At 36.4% G+C, this 18,747-nt stretch overlaps 1 protein-coding gene across 1 annotated transcript in view; it reads left to right on the top strand.

Moving 5' to 3' along the window:
• The window catches only part of LOC107738593 (unconventional myosin-Ig-like), a 58,509-nt gene that overhangs the window by 25,650 nt on the left and 14,112 nt on the right, over window positions 1-18,747 (top strand). Inside the window, 6 exon segments of the mRNA XM_016550361.1 lie at window positions 1,297-1,504; window positions 5,349-5,572; window positions 5,654-5,798; window positions 6,894-6,998; window positions 8,710-8,823; window positions 13,026-13,183. Of these exon segments, the coding sequence (XP_016405847.1) occupies window positions 1,297-1,504; window positions 5,349-5,572; window positions 5,654-5,798; window positions 6,894-6,998; window positions 8,710-8,823; window positions 13,026-13,183 (954 nt within the window).

Genomic DNA, 18,747 nt, shown 5'->3' on the forward strand with positions numbered 1-18,747 from the left:
CTTCTTCTTAGAGAACTTAGCAGCCGGATGCGACATTGGGGGCGTCGCTCTCCTGCGTGGGGCTCGACGCGCCGGCCTTGATGTAGTCTCAGCGCGGGGCGGAGCCGGAGTGGAGGACGCAGGAGGGCGCCCACGGCGACGAGCAGACTGAGGCCTGGCCCACGGGGCAGCGGTGGCTGGTGGTGCATCATGCCGGGGCAAGATGTGTTGGATGGCCTCAGTCTGCTTCTGCACTGCCGAGAACTGCTGGGCAAAGCCCTCAACAGTGTCGCCGAGCAGCCCAGCCTGGGAGATGGGAGCGTCGAGAAAGCGTGCTTTGTTGATGTCTTTCATCCCTGCCAGGTTGAGTCTTGGACCACCAGAGTGGACATCGCCTTCCTGAGGGACTGCGCCGTGACTTTCGTCGCCCGGAGGGCAAAGTCAGTCGCTGAGCGCAGCTCCTGCATCAACCTCGGGTCGGTGCTACCCTCGTGCATTTGTTTTAGTGCCTTGGCTTGGTGTACTTGCAGGATAGCCATGGCATGCAGGGCAGAGGCAGCCTGGCCCGCAGCACTGTAAGCTTTGGCCATGAGAGCGGCCGTCAGCTTACAGGATTTGGACGGGAGACGAGGACGAATCCTCCAAGTGGCGGCGTTTTGCAGGCACAGGTGCACTGCAACCGCTCTCTCCACCTGGGGAATGTCGACGTACCCCCTGGCCGCCCCGCCATCGAGGGTAGTGAGGACGGAGGAGGGAGACGGAGCGGATTCTGGCCATAAAAGGGGCCGTCCACGACTTCGTCAGCTCCTTCTTTTAGGAAATCTGCTCTTTCAGTTGAAGTGCCCAGGGGAATCGCTGGAGACAGGGACACCGCTGTTCGCACCGTAACGCCAACCAGAACAGCTTCCAGACAGATGATGAAATGGCTTTGTGGAGATTAAACATGTTCATCCACTCGGCTCCGAAGCAAAAATCTGAAGAGTGGATGCACCTGCCGCCTATTTATACTCGTATGCACGGGGAGTGGCTCAGGTATGCAAAATCCACTAGCCAAAATTCATTGGCGTTTTCTCTTAAATAGTGCTGGTAGCTGGTGAACCAAAATGAAAATATTCTATTAAATTAGTATTTCTATAAAGATACACTATACAATGGTACCACATAGAATGTGCTATTTCAGTCAAAAATGCATTTTGTTCACTAGGCACCTAGAATAAAAAGTAGGTGCTAAATGCACTGAAACATCTGACAAATGCATAATGTAATAAATATAAATAAAATTCTGAAATAAATTCTGACCTTTATCTTCATGCTCAGGTACAAGATGACCTGTGAATACACCTGGCCTAATCACCTGATGAGCTCTGACCAGGAGGCTGTGGAGGCCATCGTGAACCAGCACGGCTTTGAGGACGATGTAGCGTACGGCCACACCAAGCTCTTCGTGAGAACACCTCGCACACTCTTTACACTGGAGCAAGAGAGAGCCGCACTCATCCCCATACTAGTGCTCTTCTTACAGAAGGTGACAGACACTCTCTTTTCACTTTTCCCTCTCTAGCTGTCAGTTTCCTGGGGCGCTTTAGGTCTCTGTCTATCAACATTGTTTATTGTTGTTCTTGAGACTGTACCTCTGCTTCTTCCTGTCTTTCTCCTCCTCCTCTTTCATTTCTCGGTTTTCTTGCTCTTTGTAGCTGCCTCAATCATTCTTGACTCCTTAAGTTTTTTTTATGTGTTCAGAGGTGATATGACAGTGGAGTGGGATCATAACACCTAGACAGCAGCTCCCTCTGCACCTCCACTTCAGTCAGTCTTTACAACCTCATACATTTGATCTTGCTGAGCAGAAATCTATATTTACGTTCTCGTCTACATGTTTTATTGTTTATGGGAAACCATTTCTACTCAAAGCCGATATAAATATATCTGTATATATGTAAAGCAATGTTTATTTGCACTTAGGAATGTTATAAACCAATATTTATTTGTATGGGATGTACAGTACATGTTGATTTAAATCTGCTTTGAACAATTATAGTTGGCTCATACATGAGGATATGAATATAAATATATCTGCTCATTATTTCTAGGTTTTCCCACTCATTCATCCGGTGTGTAGGCTGTATGTGACTCTAATAACAGTGATTGTGATAATGATTATGATTGGTGGATTATTCTTGTTGCATTCAATTATTCATCTGCATTGCGAGTTGCCCTGATTTCACTTCTGTCCCACTTAATGCTGCCTGACTTAAACTAAAGGACAACTTAGTCAAAACTCAGCAGGTGCAGGTGCCATGTTTCTGTCCACCTGACCGTCTCACTTACTCACTCACTCATTTATTCCCTGAATCATTCACTCACTCAATAGTTTATTCATGAATCATGTGATCACTCACTAATTTATTTACTGAATTATTCAATCCTTCACCCAATCACTCACTCACTCAATTTAGTAAATCATCTGATCATTCACTAACTCAGCCATTTATTCACTGTATCATTTGATCATTCACTGAGTAATTTATTCACTGAATCATTTGATCACTCACTTACTCATTTATTCACTGAATCATTTGATCACACACTTACTCATTTATTCACTGAATCATTCGATCATTCATTCACTGATTTATTCATTGAATCAGTTGATCATTCACTCATTTGTTCACTAAATCATTTGATCATTCACTCACACATTTACTTAACCATTCACTCACTCACTCATTTATTCACTGAATCATTCGATCATTAATTCCCTCACTCACTCACTCACTCACTCATTTATTCACTGTATCATTTGATCATTCACTCAGTAATTTATTCACTGAATCATTTGATCACTCACTTATTTTTTCAGTAAATCACTCTATCAGTCATTTACTCATTTATTCACTGAATCATTTGATCAGTGGAGGCCATCGTGAACCAGCACGGCTTTGAGGACGATGTAGCGTACGGCCACACCAAACTCTTCGTGAGAACACCTCGCACACTCTTTACACTGGAGCAAGAGAGAGCCGCACTCATCCCCATACTAGTGCTCTTCTTACAGAAGGTGACAGACACTCTCTTTTCACTTTTCCCTCTCTAGCTGTCAGTTTCCTGGGGCGCTTTAGGTCTCTGTCTATCAACATTGTTTATTGTTGTTCTTGAGACTGTACCTCTGCTTCTTCCTGTCTTTCTCCTCCTCCTCTTTCATTTCTCGGTTTTCTTGCTCTTTGTAGCTGCCTCAATCATTCTTGACTCCTTAAGTTTTTTTTATGTGTTCAGAGGTGATATGACAGTGGAGTGGGATCATAACACCTAGACAGCAGCTCCCTCTGCACCTCCACTTCAGTCAGTCTTTACAACCTCATACATTTGATCTTGCTGAGCAGAAATCTATATTTACGTTCTCGTCTACATGTTTTATTGTTTATGGGAAACCATTTCTACTCAAAGCCGATATAAATATATCTGTATATATGTAAAGCAATGTTTATTTGCACTTAGGAATGTTATAAACCAATATTTATTTGTATGGGATGTACAGTACATGTTGATTTAAATCTGCTTTGAACAATTATACTTGGCTCATACATGAGGATATGAATATAAATATATCTGCTCATTATTTCTAGGTTTTCCCACTCATTCATCCGGTGTGTAGGCTGTATGTGACTCTAATAACAGTGATTGTGATAATGATTATGATTGGTGGATTATTCTTGTTGCATTCAATTATTCATCTGCATTGTGAGTTGTCCTGATTTCACTTCTGTCCCACTTAATGCTGCCTGACTTAAACTAAAGGACAACTTAGTCAAAACTCAGCAGGTGCAGGTGCCATGTTTCTGTCCACCTGACCGTCTCACTTACTCACTCACTCATTTATTCCCTGAATCATTCACTCACTCAATAGTTTATTCATGAATCATGTGATCACTCACTAATTTATTTACTGAATTATTCAATCCTTCACCCAATCACTCACTCACTCAATTTAGTAAATCATCTGATCATTCACTAACTCAGTTATTCACTGAATCTTCTAATAATTCATTCATTCACTCGCTCACTCATTTATTTACTGAATCATTTGGTCATTAATTCCCTCACTTACTCACTCACTCACTCATTTATTCACTGTATCATTTGATCATTCACTCAGTAATTTATTCACTGAATCATTTGATCACTCACTTATTTTTTCAGTAAATCACTCTATCAGTCATTTACTCATTTATTCACTGAATCATTTGATCATTCACTTGCTCACACATTTATTCACTGAATCATTCGATCATTCAGTCACTCATTTATTCATTGAATCAGTTGATCATTCACTCATTTGTTCACTAAATCATTTGATCATTCACTCACACATTTACTTAACCATTCACTCACTCACTCATTTATTCACTGAATCATTCGATCATTAATTCCCTCACTTACTCACTCACTCACTCATTTATTCACTGTATCATTTGATCATTCACTCAGTAATTTATTCACTGAATCATTTGATCACTCACTTATTTTTTCAGTAAATCACTCTATCAGTCATTTACTCATTTATTCACTGAATCATTTGATCATTCACTTGCTCACACATTTATTCACTGAATCATTCGATCATTCAGTCACTCATTTATTCATTGAATCAGTTGATCATTCACTCATTTGTTCACTAAATCATTTGATCATTCACTCACACATTCACTAAACCATTTAATCACTCACTCTCTCATTTATTCACTGAATCATTTGATCATTCACTCAATTATTCACTGAATCTTCTAATCACTCACTCACTCATTTATTCACTGAATCATTTTGATCATTCACTCACTCGTTTATTCAATAATTCATTCTGTCATTCATTCATTGTACTCATATATTCAATCAATTGTGAATAAACAGACCTTTATCTTTCTCACTCTGCCATATAACTCATTGCACCTTGTAAACTTCATTCTATCAGCTGTCATATCTTTCATAGTTGTTTATTTGAGTTACTGTACATTAGTCACACTTCAATACTCCTAAACCCAATTTGCATTCTTTTTTTCCTTTTATTTTCCTTATGAATGCTAAACAGTATGTTAGATATAATAAAACTCTTCCCAACAGTATATAGCTGCCTCTATGCCCACTGCCTGCATCATTCTATCCAAAATAAGGGAATAATTTGGTTGCTCACACAATATTATTGGGTGAAATTGAATATTTGTGTATTTTAAATTAGATGGAACTATTTTACATCAGTCAAATACTGAATAAAATGGGCATATTTTATATTAATATATAAATTACACTTTTAAATTACAGTATCTTCAAAGTGTTTCGCTCACATTCATTCAACCTGTATATATGTTTTTCTGCAGGTTTGGAGAGGTGCATTAGCACGTATGCGATGTAGGAAAATAAGGGCTATATATACCATAATGGCATATTATAAATGCTATAAGGTGAAGGCTCACTTCTGGGAAGTGGAGAGACGTTTTACCAACGTTCGAAACATGGCTGACTACGGGAAGAGTGTGGAGTGGCCGACACCGCCTGCGGCCCTGGTGCAGTTCCACAGAATCACACAACACCTTTACCGCCGGTAATACCATGACTTCATGATTTTATGTTTTTTTCTTAACCGTTTGGCCTTCCTCTCATGCTTTCACTGCCTCTCTCTTAGATGGTGGGCCCGGCAGCTGATTAAAAACATCCCCCCATCTGACATGGCGGAGGTGAGGGCAAAAGTAGCTGCTCTGTCAGCTCTGAGCGGGGAGAGAGTGGACTGGGGCTACAGCCGTGCCTGGGAGAGAGACTATTTGGCCAGTGTGAGTTTTTCATTAGGTTATTCATTTAGAACTTTCACTTTGTATTTTTACATAGTATGCAGGATTTTTACATTGATTAAGCTTATTAAAGTTTTCAGTTTAATAAATTTAAATTAGTTTCTACTACACAAATCAATCTGTTCGACTGGTGTAGTCTTTGGCATATACATATCTATGGTTTAAACAGCCATTCAGATTTTTGTATTCACAGTGTTCATCACAGCACCAAATACTTAAATATTTAGACTTAATACCGTGATAATACCATATACCATGATAAAAGCATTTGCAATTAATCGCAACATGAAAATTTCATACCGTCATATGCCTAGTCCTGGCATACTTATGCTGATAATGCTGGTTTGATGCTGCTTTAACTAACCAAACTGGTTGACTGTCTGGAGAATATAGTTAACCAAAGGGTTAACCAAAAAATGTACTCATGCTCATGTTGTTCCAAAGCTTTATTTCTTCTTGAGAATTTTTTTTTAGACTTTTCTCGATATAAACTGTTTTATCTGTTGTTGTTTTTTTTGTTTTTTTTACATTTTTCTTTGCATATTCTTTGACATTTTCAAGGACGAGCAAAAAAAAAATCTCTCTTGAACTAAAATCCATGAAACAAGTCCATGTGCTCTATACAGTATTCGAAGAAGAGCTTTCTTTTCTTTCTAAGAATTCTGTAGGATTTTTTCTCAGCAACATTTATTGTGACTTCTGTATTTCACAACACATGTTTTTAGCGCTCACAAAATGCATGAATGCTCGTTCCTGTCGTCGCAGTTTATATCGGCTATAACAGATGAGCTTTCAAAGACCTTTGAAGTTTTCAGGTCATCTAAATGAGTCAAAAGCTTATTTATGAAGCGCTGTTGAGAATCTGTTGTTGCAGATAAGGTGTCATGTCTGTTTGACGCATTAGTGGAGTGGGCTGGTGACGATGATGACAGTGTTTTTAAACCCGTCATGCATTGATTTGAATTGATATCAAGGAAACCATGGAAGCATAAGTGTGCTTGTTGTTTGTGTTGCTTGTGTGACTAAGCTTCTCAGAATTTTGTGTCATAAATCCAGTAATGCGTCTCTCCACTGCAGGCAAAAGACTCTCCTCTGACGAGCACCAACTTTGTGCGCATCACTAAAGAGCTGAAGAACAAAGACCCATACAGCCAGGTCCTCTTTTCATGCTCTGTCAGGATGGTAGGTTTTTTTACATTTAAATTTCCCTGTTATTAAATGACAAAAACTGTGCATTTGTATTGCTAAAGCATTTGCAGGGTATAGCTGAACTAAGAAATAATGTAAAATAACAATGGCGGGAAAAAAGGAATAAACTGTGAAAAAGCAAACAGAAATAAAGTAAAATAATCTAAAATAACTGAGCAAAGTAAATAAGTAATATTGACAAAGTAAATAACAATAGTGCAAGTGGAGTAAATAAGCATTATCTAAAAAATAAAATAACAATAGTGTGACTGGAGTAAATAAGCAATATTATCAAATAAAATAAAATAATAGTGTGAAAGGAGTAAACAAGCAATATTATCATATAAAATAAAATCACAATAGTGTAAATTGAGTAAATAAGCAATATTATCATATAAAATAACAATAGTGTGACTGGAATAAATAAGCAATATTATCAAATAAATTAACAATAGTGTGACTGGAGTAAATAAGCAATATTATCAAATAAATTAACAATAGTGTGACTGGAGTAAATAAGCAATATTATCAAATAAATTAACAATAGTGTGACTGGAATAAATAAGCAAATAACAATAGTGTGATTGGAGTAAACAAGCAATATTATCAAATAAAATAAAAAAAACAATAGTGTGATTGGAGTAAACTAGCAATGTTAACAAATAAAGTAAAATTCCAACAGTGAGATTATACAAGCAATGTTATAAATAAAATAAAATTAAATTAAATTAAAAAATGTGTAATAGTGTGAATTATATAATCAAGCAAGATTAGCAAATAAACAAAATAACAATAGTGCAAATGGAATAAAGAAGCAATATTATCAAATAAAATAAAATAATAGTTGGATTGAGTTAACTACCAGTGTTAACAAATAAAGTAAAATTCCAACAGTGAGATTAGAGTATCGAAGCAATGTTATAAAATAAAATAAAATAAATGATTAATAGTGTGAATGAAAATCAAGCAATATTAGCAAATAAAACAAAATAACATTAGTGCAAATGGAGTAAACAAGCAATGTTAGCAAATAAAATAACAATGTGAAGGAGTGAGCAAACAATACTAAAAAAGTAAAATAAGAGTATGAATGGAGTAAATAAGTACTATTAACAGAAAAACATTAATAGGAATGCAAAACAAAATAAGATTAAATTATGAGGAGTGAACCAAGAAAAAAAAGTAACATACAGTTAATATGTAGGATAAACATGACAAAACGATAGTCTTTCTCTCTCTCTCACACACACACACACACACACCCTCTTTCACCAAACTCCAAGTCTTATTCACTTTCTCATTTTCTCACTCATGTCATGAGCGCCTCTGACCGTAGCCAACATGGAGATCACAAGCACAGCCGAGTGCTCAGTGTTTGACTGCCTTGAGCAAAGACTGTAATACACACTCTCTATCATACCACTGCAGCTATAGATGCTGCTACCAGTGGTCCAGTTTATCTTCCCTTCCCAGCGAGACTCAACCACACCACCAACCCAAATTCACAAGCTATTTTTAAAGGCAGGAACATGCAGTACAATAGAGGAGCAGTACATAAACATACCAACGGTGCTGATGCAAAGGTTGCTCATGAATTTCAAGCCCTGAATATCATTGTAACTTATAATTGTAGTCAAGCTCAGACAGAGGAAGCTAGTTCCCCTAATTTCTGCTTTTTTTCTCTCCTGATCTCTCTTTTCTCCAGCTCAACTGGTTCAACAACACAAAGGACAGAGCTCTACTCATCACAGACAAGCATATCTACAGGCTGGAGCCCAAAAAACACTTTAAAGTGCAAAAACGAATATCACTTGATTCAGTAAGTATTTCAGGCATATGAACACCCAATCACACACACTTTTACATGCATATCACTCTTAGAAATAAAGGGTCCAAAAAGGGGGGTTTCGGAGCATTTTTATGCAAGAACCATTTTTGGTTTCCCAAAGAACTTAAATGAAAACTATTCTTAAGAGTGTGAAATGAAGCCTCAAAAACAAAGCAGACATGTCTTGGTATCTGTCATTGTCTGGGTTTTGTTTTTGTTTTATGTAACTGTGCAATGTGGGTCAGTGCATCTGTCTGCTGCAGACTCGCTGTCTCCTGACTCTCCGTAGCATGTGTCCCTTGTCTTTAGCTTATGGATTTTTGCCTACAACTACCAACTGGTCTCTCTTATTAGATGACAGCACTAATGCTCCATATGACCAGCCACATCAGATGGTTTAACAGGGTCATTCACAAACTTCTGGCTGCGTCGGAGTGAATTCAGTGACCAGAACAGTCTGTGTGTGAGTTGTCTGACCTACATTCTGTCTACGTTCTCAGATGCGATACAGTGAGAGAGGGATTTGGACACACAGTGCAGCACTGCAGTCTGAGCTCCACTTCACAATCACATACACACACATTAAACCTGCCATTTTTACCATATCTGTATGTTTCACACGTCTCTAGCGGAAGCAGGACCAGACGTCTCAGAGAGCGAGAGATAGAGATAAGCGATTGGGCAGTTCAGCAAGAGCTGCAGTATAGCACTGAATCATGCCAATTATGCACACATACTCTTTAACACATAATTTCCATGCTACAGCTGTCATTATGATGTTTACAGATTTGAATATTCAAAAGATAGCAGAATAGCGCAAAAAAAAAAAAAAAGTTTGTATACTGCTAAGTCAATCTCACAAAAATCCTATTTCACCCCAAATTCTAAGAAAGATAATACATAAAAATGCACAAAGGAAATAAAGCTTATTTTAAGGAGCATCGTGATTATTTGCAATTTATACATTATTTTGATGACAGTTAAGCACATTTATCCCTATAATTCTCATTAGTGTAATGCATCTGGACATTTCACTTTTTAAATTCTTTTTTTAATTTTCATTATTCTCAGTGGTGATTCTCAAATAATGTGTTGTATCAATCAACCAACCACATGCAATTTAGTATATGGATGTAACTGTGGTAGTTTTTATTATTATTATTATTATTATTATTATTATAAGGATATTGTTTTGTGACAGCCCAGAACATTGTGGTTTTAATCTAATTTCACCACAGACTGACGCACTACGCTCTGCGTGGCACAGGGGGCTGATCGTGTCAGCTGATATTCTAGAGCAGCAGACACAGACAGGGCAACCCTACAGCCCGTTCACAATTATTATGATAACTATAACCATAACTATATTGTATTTTGTATTTGTTCAGGGCTACGTTTCCCAAAAGCATCGTAAACCTAAGTTTAATGTAGCTCCATTGGTGACAAGGGTCCTACGATCAACTTAGGCTTACAATGCTTTTGGGAAAAGCAGCCTCGTTTATTATAATCATATGTGCAGTTAAATGTGTTATTAAAACATCATCCTTATACACTACCATTCAAACGTTTGCAGTAAGTAATGTCAATGTTGTTATACAGAAAGGATGCATTAAATCAATCTGTTTATTAAAGGGGTCATATGATGCGATTTCAATTTTTCCTTTCTCTTTGGAGTGTTACAAGCTCTTGGTGTCCTGAAAAAAAATATGTATAACATTTGCAAAAAAAATAAAAAATAAAAAATATGAAGCAGCACAACTGTTTTCAACATTGATAATAGTCAGACCTGTTTCATGAGCAGCAAATCAGCATATTATTATGATTTCTGAAGGATCATATGACACTGAAGACTGGAGTAATGATGCTGAAAATTCAGATTTGATCACAGGAATAAATTATATTATTAAAATATATTAAAATAGTAGTGAGTTATTTTAAACGGTATTGCTTTTTTACTGTATTTTTTAATCAAATAAATGCAGCCTTGGTGAGACTTCTTTCAAAAATATAAAAAAAATCTTACCGACCTCAAACTTTTGAACAGGATTTATTTTATTTTATTTTATTTTGTTTTATTTTAACTGTGTATTGACCAATCAGCATCCAGAACCACAACTATCCTTTTTATCCATTCCATACTTATTCTATCATTTATCACAGTTAATCATGTGTTACATCTTTGAAATCCACAGCATTTCATACTGTTTGAAAGTGACTGCAGAAATGCTATTTAGGTCTTTGTGTGTATGTGTGTGTCTGTTTGAATGGAACACAGTGCAGGAAGCCCACCCTCATTTCTCAAAATCTCAGACAGCAAGGTCAGCCGCATGTACTGCAGGGCACAGAGCGATTAACCTGTGTGTGTGTGTGTGTGTGTGTGTATGCCCGCATGTTTGTCTGTGTGTGTCCATCCAAGTGGCAGTAAAGAGGCTTAACGCTGCCTGATCACTCTGTTTCTTGCAGGCACAGTGGTGACGCACCTACTGCTGTTCATAATGTACACTCAGAACAACACACTGGCCTTTAATGAACCTCAAAAGACCCCTTGAACATAAAGAAGGCCTGTTTTTTAAATAGCCAAGAGGCTTTAGTTTTGTCACAGCCATACTGTGCACATACAGTGCACAATATGCAAGTATTATTTTATGTAGGCATATAAAGCAGTAAGCTCAAATTGATGTTTTGACTAAACAAGAAATAATGTTCTATTATTTTTAAAATCTCTTTCCAAACTTTCTTGTTTGATTGGACCACCAAATATCAAGACATTTTACAAATAACTGGTAATATACTGTGCAGTATGAAAATAATATTTCTAGTATTACATTCTGAACATAGCCTGTGATTTTTTTACCCACAGTGTTCTTATTGTTAACTAAAATTAAAACTATTAAAAATTGTTTTTGGTAATTTAAATAAAGCTGAAATATAAATATCAAAATATAAATATTAGATGAAACTTGAACTTTAAAAAGAAAAGAAAATTAGAAAATTAGAAAATTAGAAATGCTGCCTTGGAAGCTATCTGAAATAAGTTGAAGTTGAATTACTAAAACTGAAATAAAAATAAATTCAAGCTATGTTTAAAAGGCTAATAAAATGACAAAAACACAACTTAAGTTAAAAATAAAACTGAAAATATAAAAATAAACATTAAATCGCCGTATTAAAAAAATGCTGTAATAGTATATGCTGTGGTGAGAAAAAGTATGTGAACCCATTGGAATTGGTTTTCTGCATTAATTGGTCATAAAATGTCATACCGTCATTGCTGTAAAAGGTTCAAATATGCAGAATATGCTGGAAAACCAAAGAATGCGCAGGACCTGGATGATTTGTTTCTGAAGAATAGTGACAAGCAAGGGACTCATAAACAACTATGTAGGCAACTAGGTAAAGTTCACTTACTTTCTCCACAGTACTGTGAATGTTTAATGTTCAATAAAGACATAAAAGAGTTTAATTGTTTGCGTTTGATGAAGATCAGATGACATTTCATTACTAATTAATGCAGAAAAACAACCAATACCAATAGGTTCACATAATTTCTCTTGCCTCTGTAAATAATAAAATGACACTCGTAAGTTGGCTGCTGGCAATATTACTGGGAATTTTTTTTTCTTAGGGACCGTTTAATTGGACAAAAATATATGTGCAGTGCAGGATGAATCATCAATATTTTTCCTACAAGAGACTGTATATTCAAATGTGTATCTGCCACAGTTAGGGCATGATTTCATGGGATTTTAAAGCATATAACGCACATGGGTGTGCATGCTCATGCGACAGCATCCCCAGGACCGTTTCTAATCTCAGAGTCATGCGTACCAGCCAGGCACACATTTCACTGATGCACAACGTCGATTGGTCACACTCTTTGAGTAACTGCAACAATCAAGTCATTCATTCACGATTATTTCCAGCAGATTACTCATTCTCAAGGTTACGGAGTCAATCATGTGCTGAAGCGCAGGAAGTGATTGTGTTGTGAATGAGCTTTTACTCTGATTGCAAAGCCAGAGGTTGACTGAATGCCATTGGTTGGCAGAAAAATGGATCTGTCGGACTCAGGGAAGATGGATTTATTAGACGCACATGCTTTGACTTCATTGTGCAGCAACACATGCTATGCAACGTGTTAATGTGTTTTCATGTGTTTGTATTGCTGGTTTACACTCTCTTCAATCTCACAGGTGGTTGGTGTGAGCGTAACAAGTGGCAGTGACCAGATGGTGGCGCTACATACTGCCTCTCAGGATGACTTTCTAGTGCACCTACAGAGGGGTCAACTCAACCCAAATCAGGACCGTGTAGGGGAGTTGGTGGGCAGCCTCACAGACCACTTTACACGGTAAGAGTCCCTGCCAATAACCTCCAGCGTCAACATTTTGTGGGTACTGTGGAAGTATTTCTGCTACTAAGGCAAGCATCACTATTACTTTTGTTCATTCTTCATGTTGAGGATTTAAACAGGCCTGTAGCCCATAGTATTAGGATCTAATCATTTTTTCAAAATGTACAGATTCATGCAGAGGATTGATTGAATATACAGTTTCCATGATTAACATGTTTAATCATAATTAAAATTCATTTTAGCATTTTTTGGGCGGCATGAGGAAAAAAAATGTCAAGTCACCCTAATTTCTGGAGCGCTTTATGTAATACAGATTGCATCAAAGCAATTTCAGAGAGATAAACAGGGAAGTAGCAGAATCTCAACTATGGAGACAGTTCAGATTCTGCTGTTAAGCAGCTCCAAAAGACAATAGTGTCTTTATTTAGCACAAGTCAGTTTAGATCAATAACAGTGTGAAGTTCACCAGTTTGAAACGAGGTCAGTTCAGCTATAAGCAGTTCTACAGTAGGCAGCAATGTAGTTATTAAGTTCCAGTGTTGATTCAATTCATTCCAATACATTGTGATAAAAAAAAATAGTGGTGATACAAAACTCTGATATCATAATGAGTCATCATATCGTAATTTTAGGAGAAACCTCATAAATAGTATGGCAAATATTGATTCACTATTCATTATACTTGTTAAAATGCTTTTACGTCGATTTGTATAACATAATAACATGGCTAATGATTAAGATATATGCAATTATACACGTATTCAAGGTGTAATGAATACATACCATGTGACATTTTTAGAATCATTAGTTTCGTCATTTGCTGAAAATGGTATAAAAGTGTTTCAAAACCATACAAAACCAATGTGAATACAAAGAGTTAATTTCTAAGAACTTTTAGTTTAGTACATTTAGTTATACGTTTCATCCCTCACTATTTGTGCTAATCATTCCTCAGATTGGCTTGTTTTTGATAAATTTAAGTGATCAGACCTAAGATTTTGCCTGGCGAACAATGAAACATTTCATTTGGATTAATTAATTCGCTTCTAATTCAAAGATTTTCAGAAGTTTCAACGTTTAAAGTGTCATAGTTTAAAAGGTTATTGTCAGAGGCCAGCAAATGTGTTGCTTTATTGGAAACAGTCAGCTGATGAGGTAAAGTACCTGCCAAAAGTTTGTGGTCCGTAAGATTATTATTTTATTTTTATTTATTTTTTTGAAAGAAATTGATACCTTTTAATTTTTTTTATTTAAATTTATATTTATTACTATTTATATAGCACCTTTCAAACTAAAGTTACACAGTGCTTTACAATAAAATTATATAATTTAAATAATTAAAATTTTAATTCATCAAGGATCCAATAAATTGAACACAAGTTAAATACATTTATAATGTTACAAAATATTTGTATTTCAAACAAATGCTGTTCTTTTGAACGTTATATTAATTAAAGAATCCCGAGAATGTAAATGAATCATGGTTTCCACAAAAATATGAAACAGCACAACTGTTTTCTTCATTGATAATAGTAAGACATGTTTCTTGAGCAGAAAATCAGTACATTAGAATGATTTCTAAAGGATCATGTGACACTAATGATGCTGAAAATTCAGCTATGACCACAGAAGTACATTACATTTGACAATTAATACAAATACAAAACGATTATTACCATATTTTTGATCAAATAAAACGTAACCTCATGGTGATCAAAAATGATTTAAAAATCTTACCGACCCTAAATTTTTAATGGTGGTGTACAAAGAGTCTGACACGCGTCACTTGGATATTTATAAGTATTTACATCATGATTTGATTTTAAAGATACCCACTTATTCCATCATAACGTTTTGGTATATAGCAGCCTGAAGGACTGTTTTGTTGTAATCGCATTCACACATATGCATCCATGTTGTGAGATGCTCGTTCATGCGATGGCATTTCCAGGTTCCTCACATAACCGGCCCCGAGGGAGGCAATATTCGGTCCTGGGGCAGATAGCAGCCCGGTTGTGTATACACTGTTTGTGTGTGTGGCAGGTGTGGGGTGTGTGTGTTCGTCAGTGGGTGTCTGTAATCACTGCTCCTGCACGTCTGCTTTAAAGCCATTGTGCTGCCATCTGCGAGTCAATGCGTGGGGTCATGCCCCCTTTACGACATCATCAAAAGGAGACGTCACAGGGGCCTGAGGAAGTGTGGAGGAAGGCAAATAGTGTGTGAGCATGTGTGTGTGTGGGGGAGTGGGCAGGAGAACAGATGACAAAGCACACACGTGCAGTTCACTCGATCCCCACAGCAGAGACGCAGCACCACTTTCATTGCTTTAAAAACTAGATTAAATTTTTCCTTTTCATAAAGGTCATAATGATAAGGAGAATGTTAAGCACAAAAACAAGACAAGATGGACTATTTTGAAGCATATGTGAGGTATTTCAGTTAAACTGATGTAAAAAATAACCCCTCGCCAACTCTAAACAGAAGGTGACTGTAGTTTGCCAAGTAGGGCATGTTCCTGGATCAGAAAGTCTTGTTGGTCCTGAAACAACATTCTTCCAAACTAACAAAGTCTTAACCCAATATCTAACCAGATTTCCCCTAAAATCAGGACAGACATGGCATAAAAGTCTGCAGGTTGCATTTGAGCATCATTAGAATTTACTGTAATAACAATCTGTTTGGGATTGCAAAAGTAAGAATGTTATACAAATAATTAACTGAGAAGAACTTAAGATCATTGACATTGTGTACACTGTAATAAAATATCCTGTGCTGTATATTGTAAAAAACTTGCAGCTGAGGTTGCCAGAGACAGTTTTTCAGGTATAACGGGATATATAGTTTACAAATTATAATCGTATATTTCTGTAAGTGATATAATGTTAATAGTACCAATCTACTTGAATCTACTTCTACATAGCCACTTTGATAATACAAGAAATCCAGAACAGAAATCCACATGATGAATCAGAGCTCATCGTAATAAGCATAATTAATACTCATATATGTATATTTTATATATAACCATCAGGGTAACACACAGCACTAAAATAATGCAATAAGCATTCACTAAATAACAGATAATGTAACACTAAACACCCTAATGTACATTACTGATATCAAAAATACAAACAAACAACTATTAAAAATACTATACGTAGTATATTAATATGTCGCACAGAGGATATAAATGTCCTTTCACTTTTTTGTTTTTGCTTCCAAAAACCATACATTTTACAGTATTTTACGGTAGCATTACAAATAATGCACATCACCATTTACAATTTTTCACCATATAGTAAGGAAAGTTAGAGTGAACCAGTTAACAGGTTTTTACTGTAGCATTTTCATTTTTCTGTATAATTACAAATATTTGATCAATTGTATAATGATTTTATTATTTCACAGCATTTCAGACCAGCATCTCTGTAATGTACACTATTGCAGTGGGTTTAGGTACTTAATTCTGTTGTACGTTTGAATCATTTGTGAAACTGACAAATAAACATAAAGTCTTTGAACAATAGTAATGCACGTTGAGTAACCATTTTTGTAATAACATAGACATCTCTTGGTTAGCTAAATATAACATTAGTGTAATCATTGAGTGAGATGAGATTCAACTCACGCTCCAGATCTTCCCCCAGACTACTTAATAATGATTAAACGATATTTCATGTATTATTGAAATGAAGAACGATGGATGTTGAGTTGGGGTATTGGAGAAATCCTGGATGATTTTTCACAAGCGTGACGATAAATGTGCTTTGTGATTGACAGGATTAGATGAACATGTTTCTCATGATCTTTCATCTCCAACTCAATTTTAAGACAACAGCAAAATGTGCTATGACCTGTAGGAGTTATATAGGTGAATTGGTGCATAAAATATTAGTTGTAGCAAAGCTTTTTAACCAGCTGGTCTCAGGGTGATTTTAGTGGATGTATGAATATGAAGTCAAGTTCACACTGGTGTCCTAGCAGAGGAACCACACGTGTAAAGAATCACATTAACTGTCAGAATCATCCACTAACGTTTGACAGCCACAAAGTATTAATACTTTTTATCATTTCTTACATGTATCATCTAAAATAACAAATTCATTTTAATGAAATGTTTTACTCAGAAAGAGTGCTTGTATGTTATTCAGGCACATAACAGTATTCTTCTCATTGTCTCAATCTGATCAAACCTCTATTATGATCTGGGATATAGTTTTGTAAATATTTAATGACTTTAGATTGCACATTCTCCTTTGCATGCATGCTGAGAGCTCCTGTTCATCTGAAATGTCTGTATCTCAATTCAAACGGTGATTCATTTCTGTTATCATGCCTGTCTTTAAACTCTGTGACCTTTCCCGTGGGTCATGCACCCTCACCTGACTCACGCAGACATTATGACTGTGTCATGTGTGTGTGTGTTGGGTAGTTTAAACCCCTCTTTGGCCATCTGTTGAGACAGCTGTCTGTGTGTGTGTGTGTGTGTGTGTGTGTGTGTAACAACTTGTAAAAGTGCATGTAGCATCCTATGACCCCTTTAACTATTCCCCAAAAATGACCAGTTGTGTATTTTCTTTCACCTAAATAGATCAACTTTAAGTAAGGGATAATGTACATCCAGCCAGTTGTTATCTCAGAATAAACCCCGACAGGGTGATTAGGAGGGGTCTTGTATCAGCCTGAAGGGGTTTATTCTGAGATAACAACCGGCTGGATGTACATTATCCCGCTTATTACACGGTTACTTGGCACTTAAGTAAATAATTAGACGCGAAATATTGATTTGAGTTGAAATATTTGAACGCAAAGCTTCCGTGAAGACAGCAGTTACGAGCAAGCGGCAAATTCAAACAAGACGGACATTTAAGGAAAACGGTGCAGTCAAACCACTTATTACACAACATTTCACCGCAAAAATAATTAAGGCAATAAAAGAATTAAGACGAAAATGTTTTAAAACCTTACCAGTTTGTTAGTTCTCTTATAATCCATTACAGCGCACAAAACAATCGTAGCAAAATGGCAGCAGCTGCGTTTGTATGAAACGAGAGCGAGTCGAGGGATAACATACCTCGGAATGTCACGACTGACCAATCAGAATCAAGTATTCCACAGAGCCGTGTAATAACAAGCAATATAGCATAGTTACAGAATTGGATGCCAGAAATTGAAGTAATAGTATGATCAGAATGCAGAGATTATGAGGTATAGTCTCTGCTAGAGGAGCATCATAAATGTTTTTAATATATGTTCATCTGACTGATCGTTTTTCAGTGGCTGGGTTTAAAGGGGTCATATGATGTTGCTAAAAATAACATTATTTGGTGTATTTGGTGTAATGAAATGTGTTTATGCGGTTTAAGGTTCAAAAAGCACATTATTTTCCACATACTGTACATTATTGTTTCTCCTCTATGCCCCGCCTTTCATTGAAATACACATTGTAATAATGGCCTAGTTATCCCTTTACATTTCTGAGTGTGTTCTGTAATAAGGTATAGCCATTAATATTTAAGCATTATAATATATATATATATATATATATATATATATGGGTG

This window comes from Sinocyclocheilus rhinocerous, unplaced genomic scaffold (assembly GCF_001515625.1).
Source record: "Sinocyclocheilus rhinocerous isolate Xijiao unplaced genomic scaffold, SAMN03320098_v1.1 scaffold525, whole genome shotgun sequence".
Classification (NCBI taxonomy): domain Eukaryota; kingdom Metazoa; phylum Chordata; class Actinopteri; order Cypriniformes; family Cyprinidae; genus Sinocyclocheilus; species Sinocyclocheilus rhinocerous.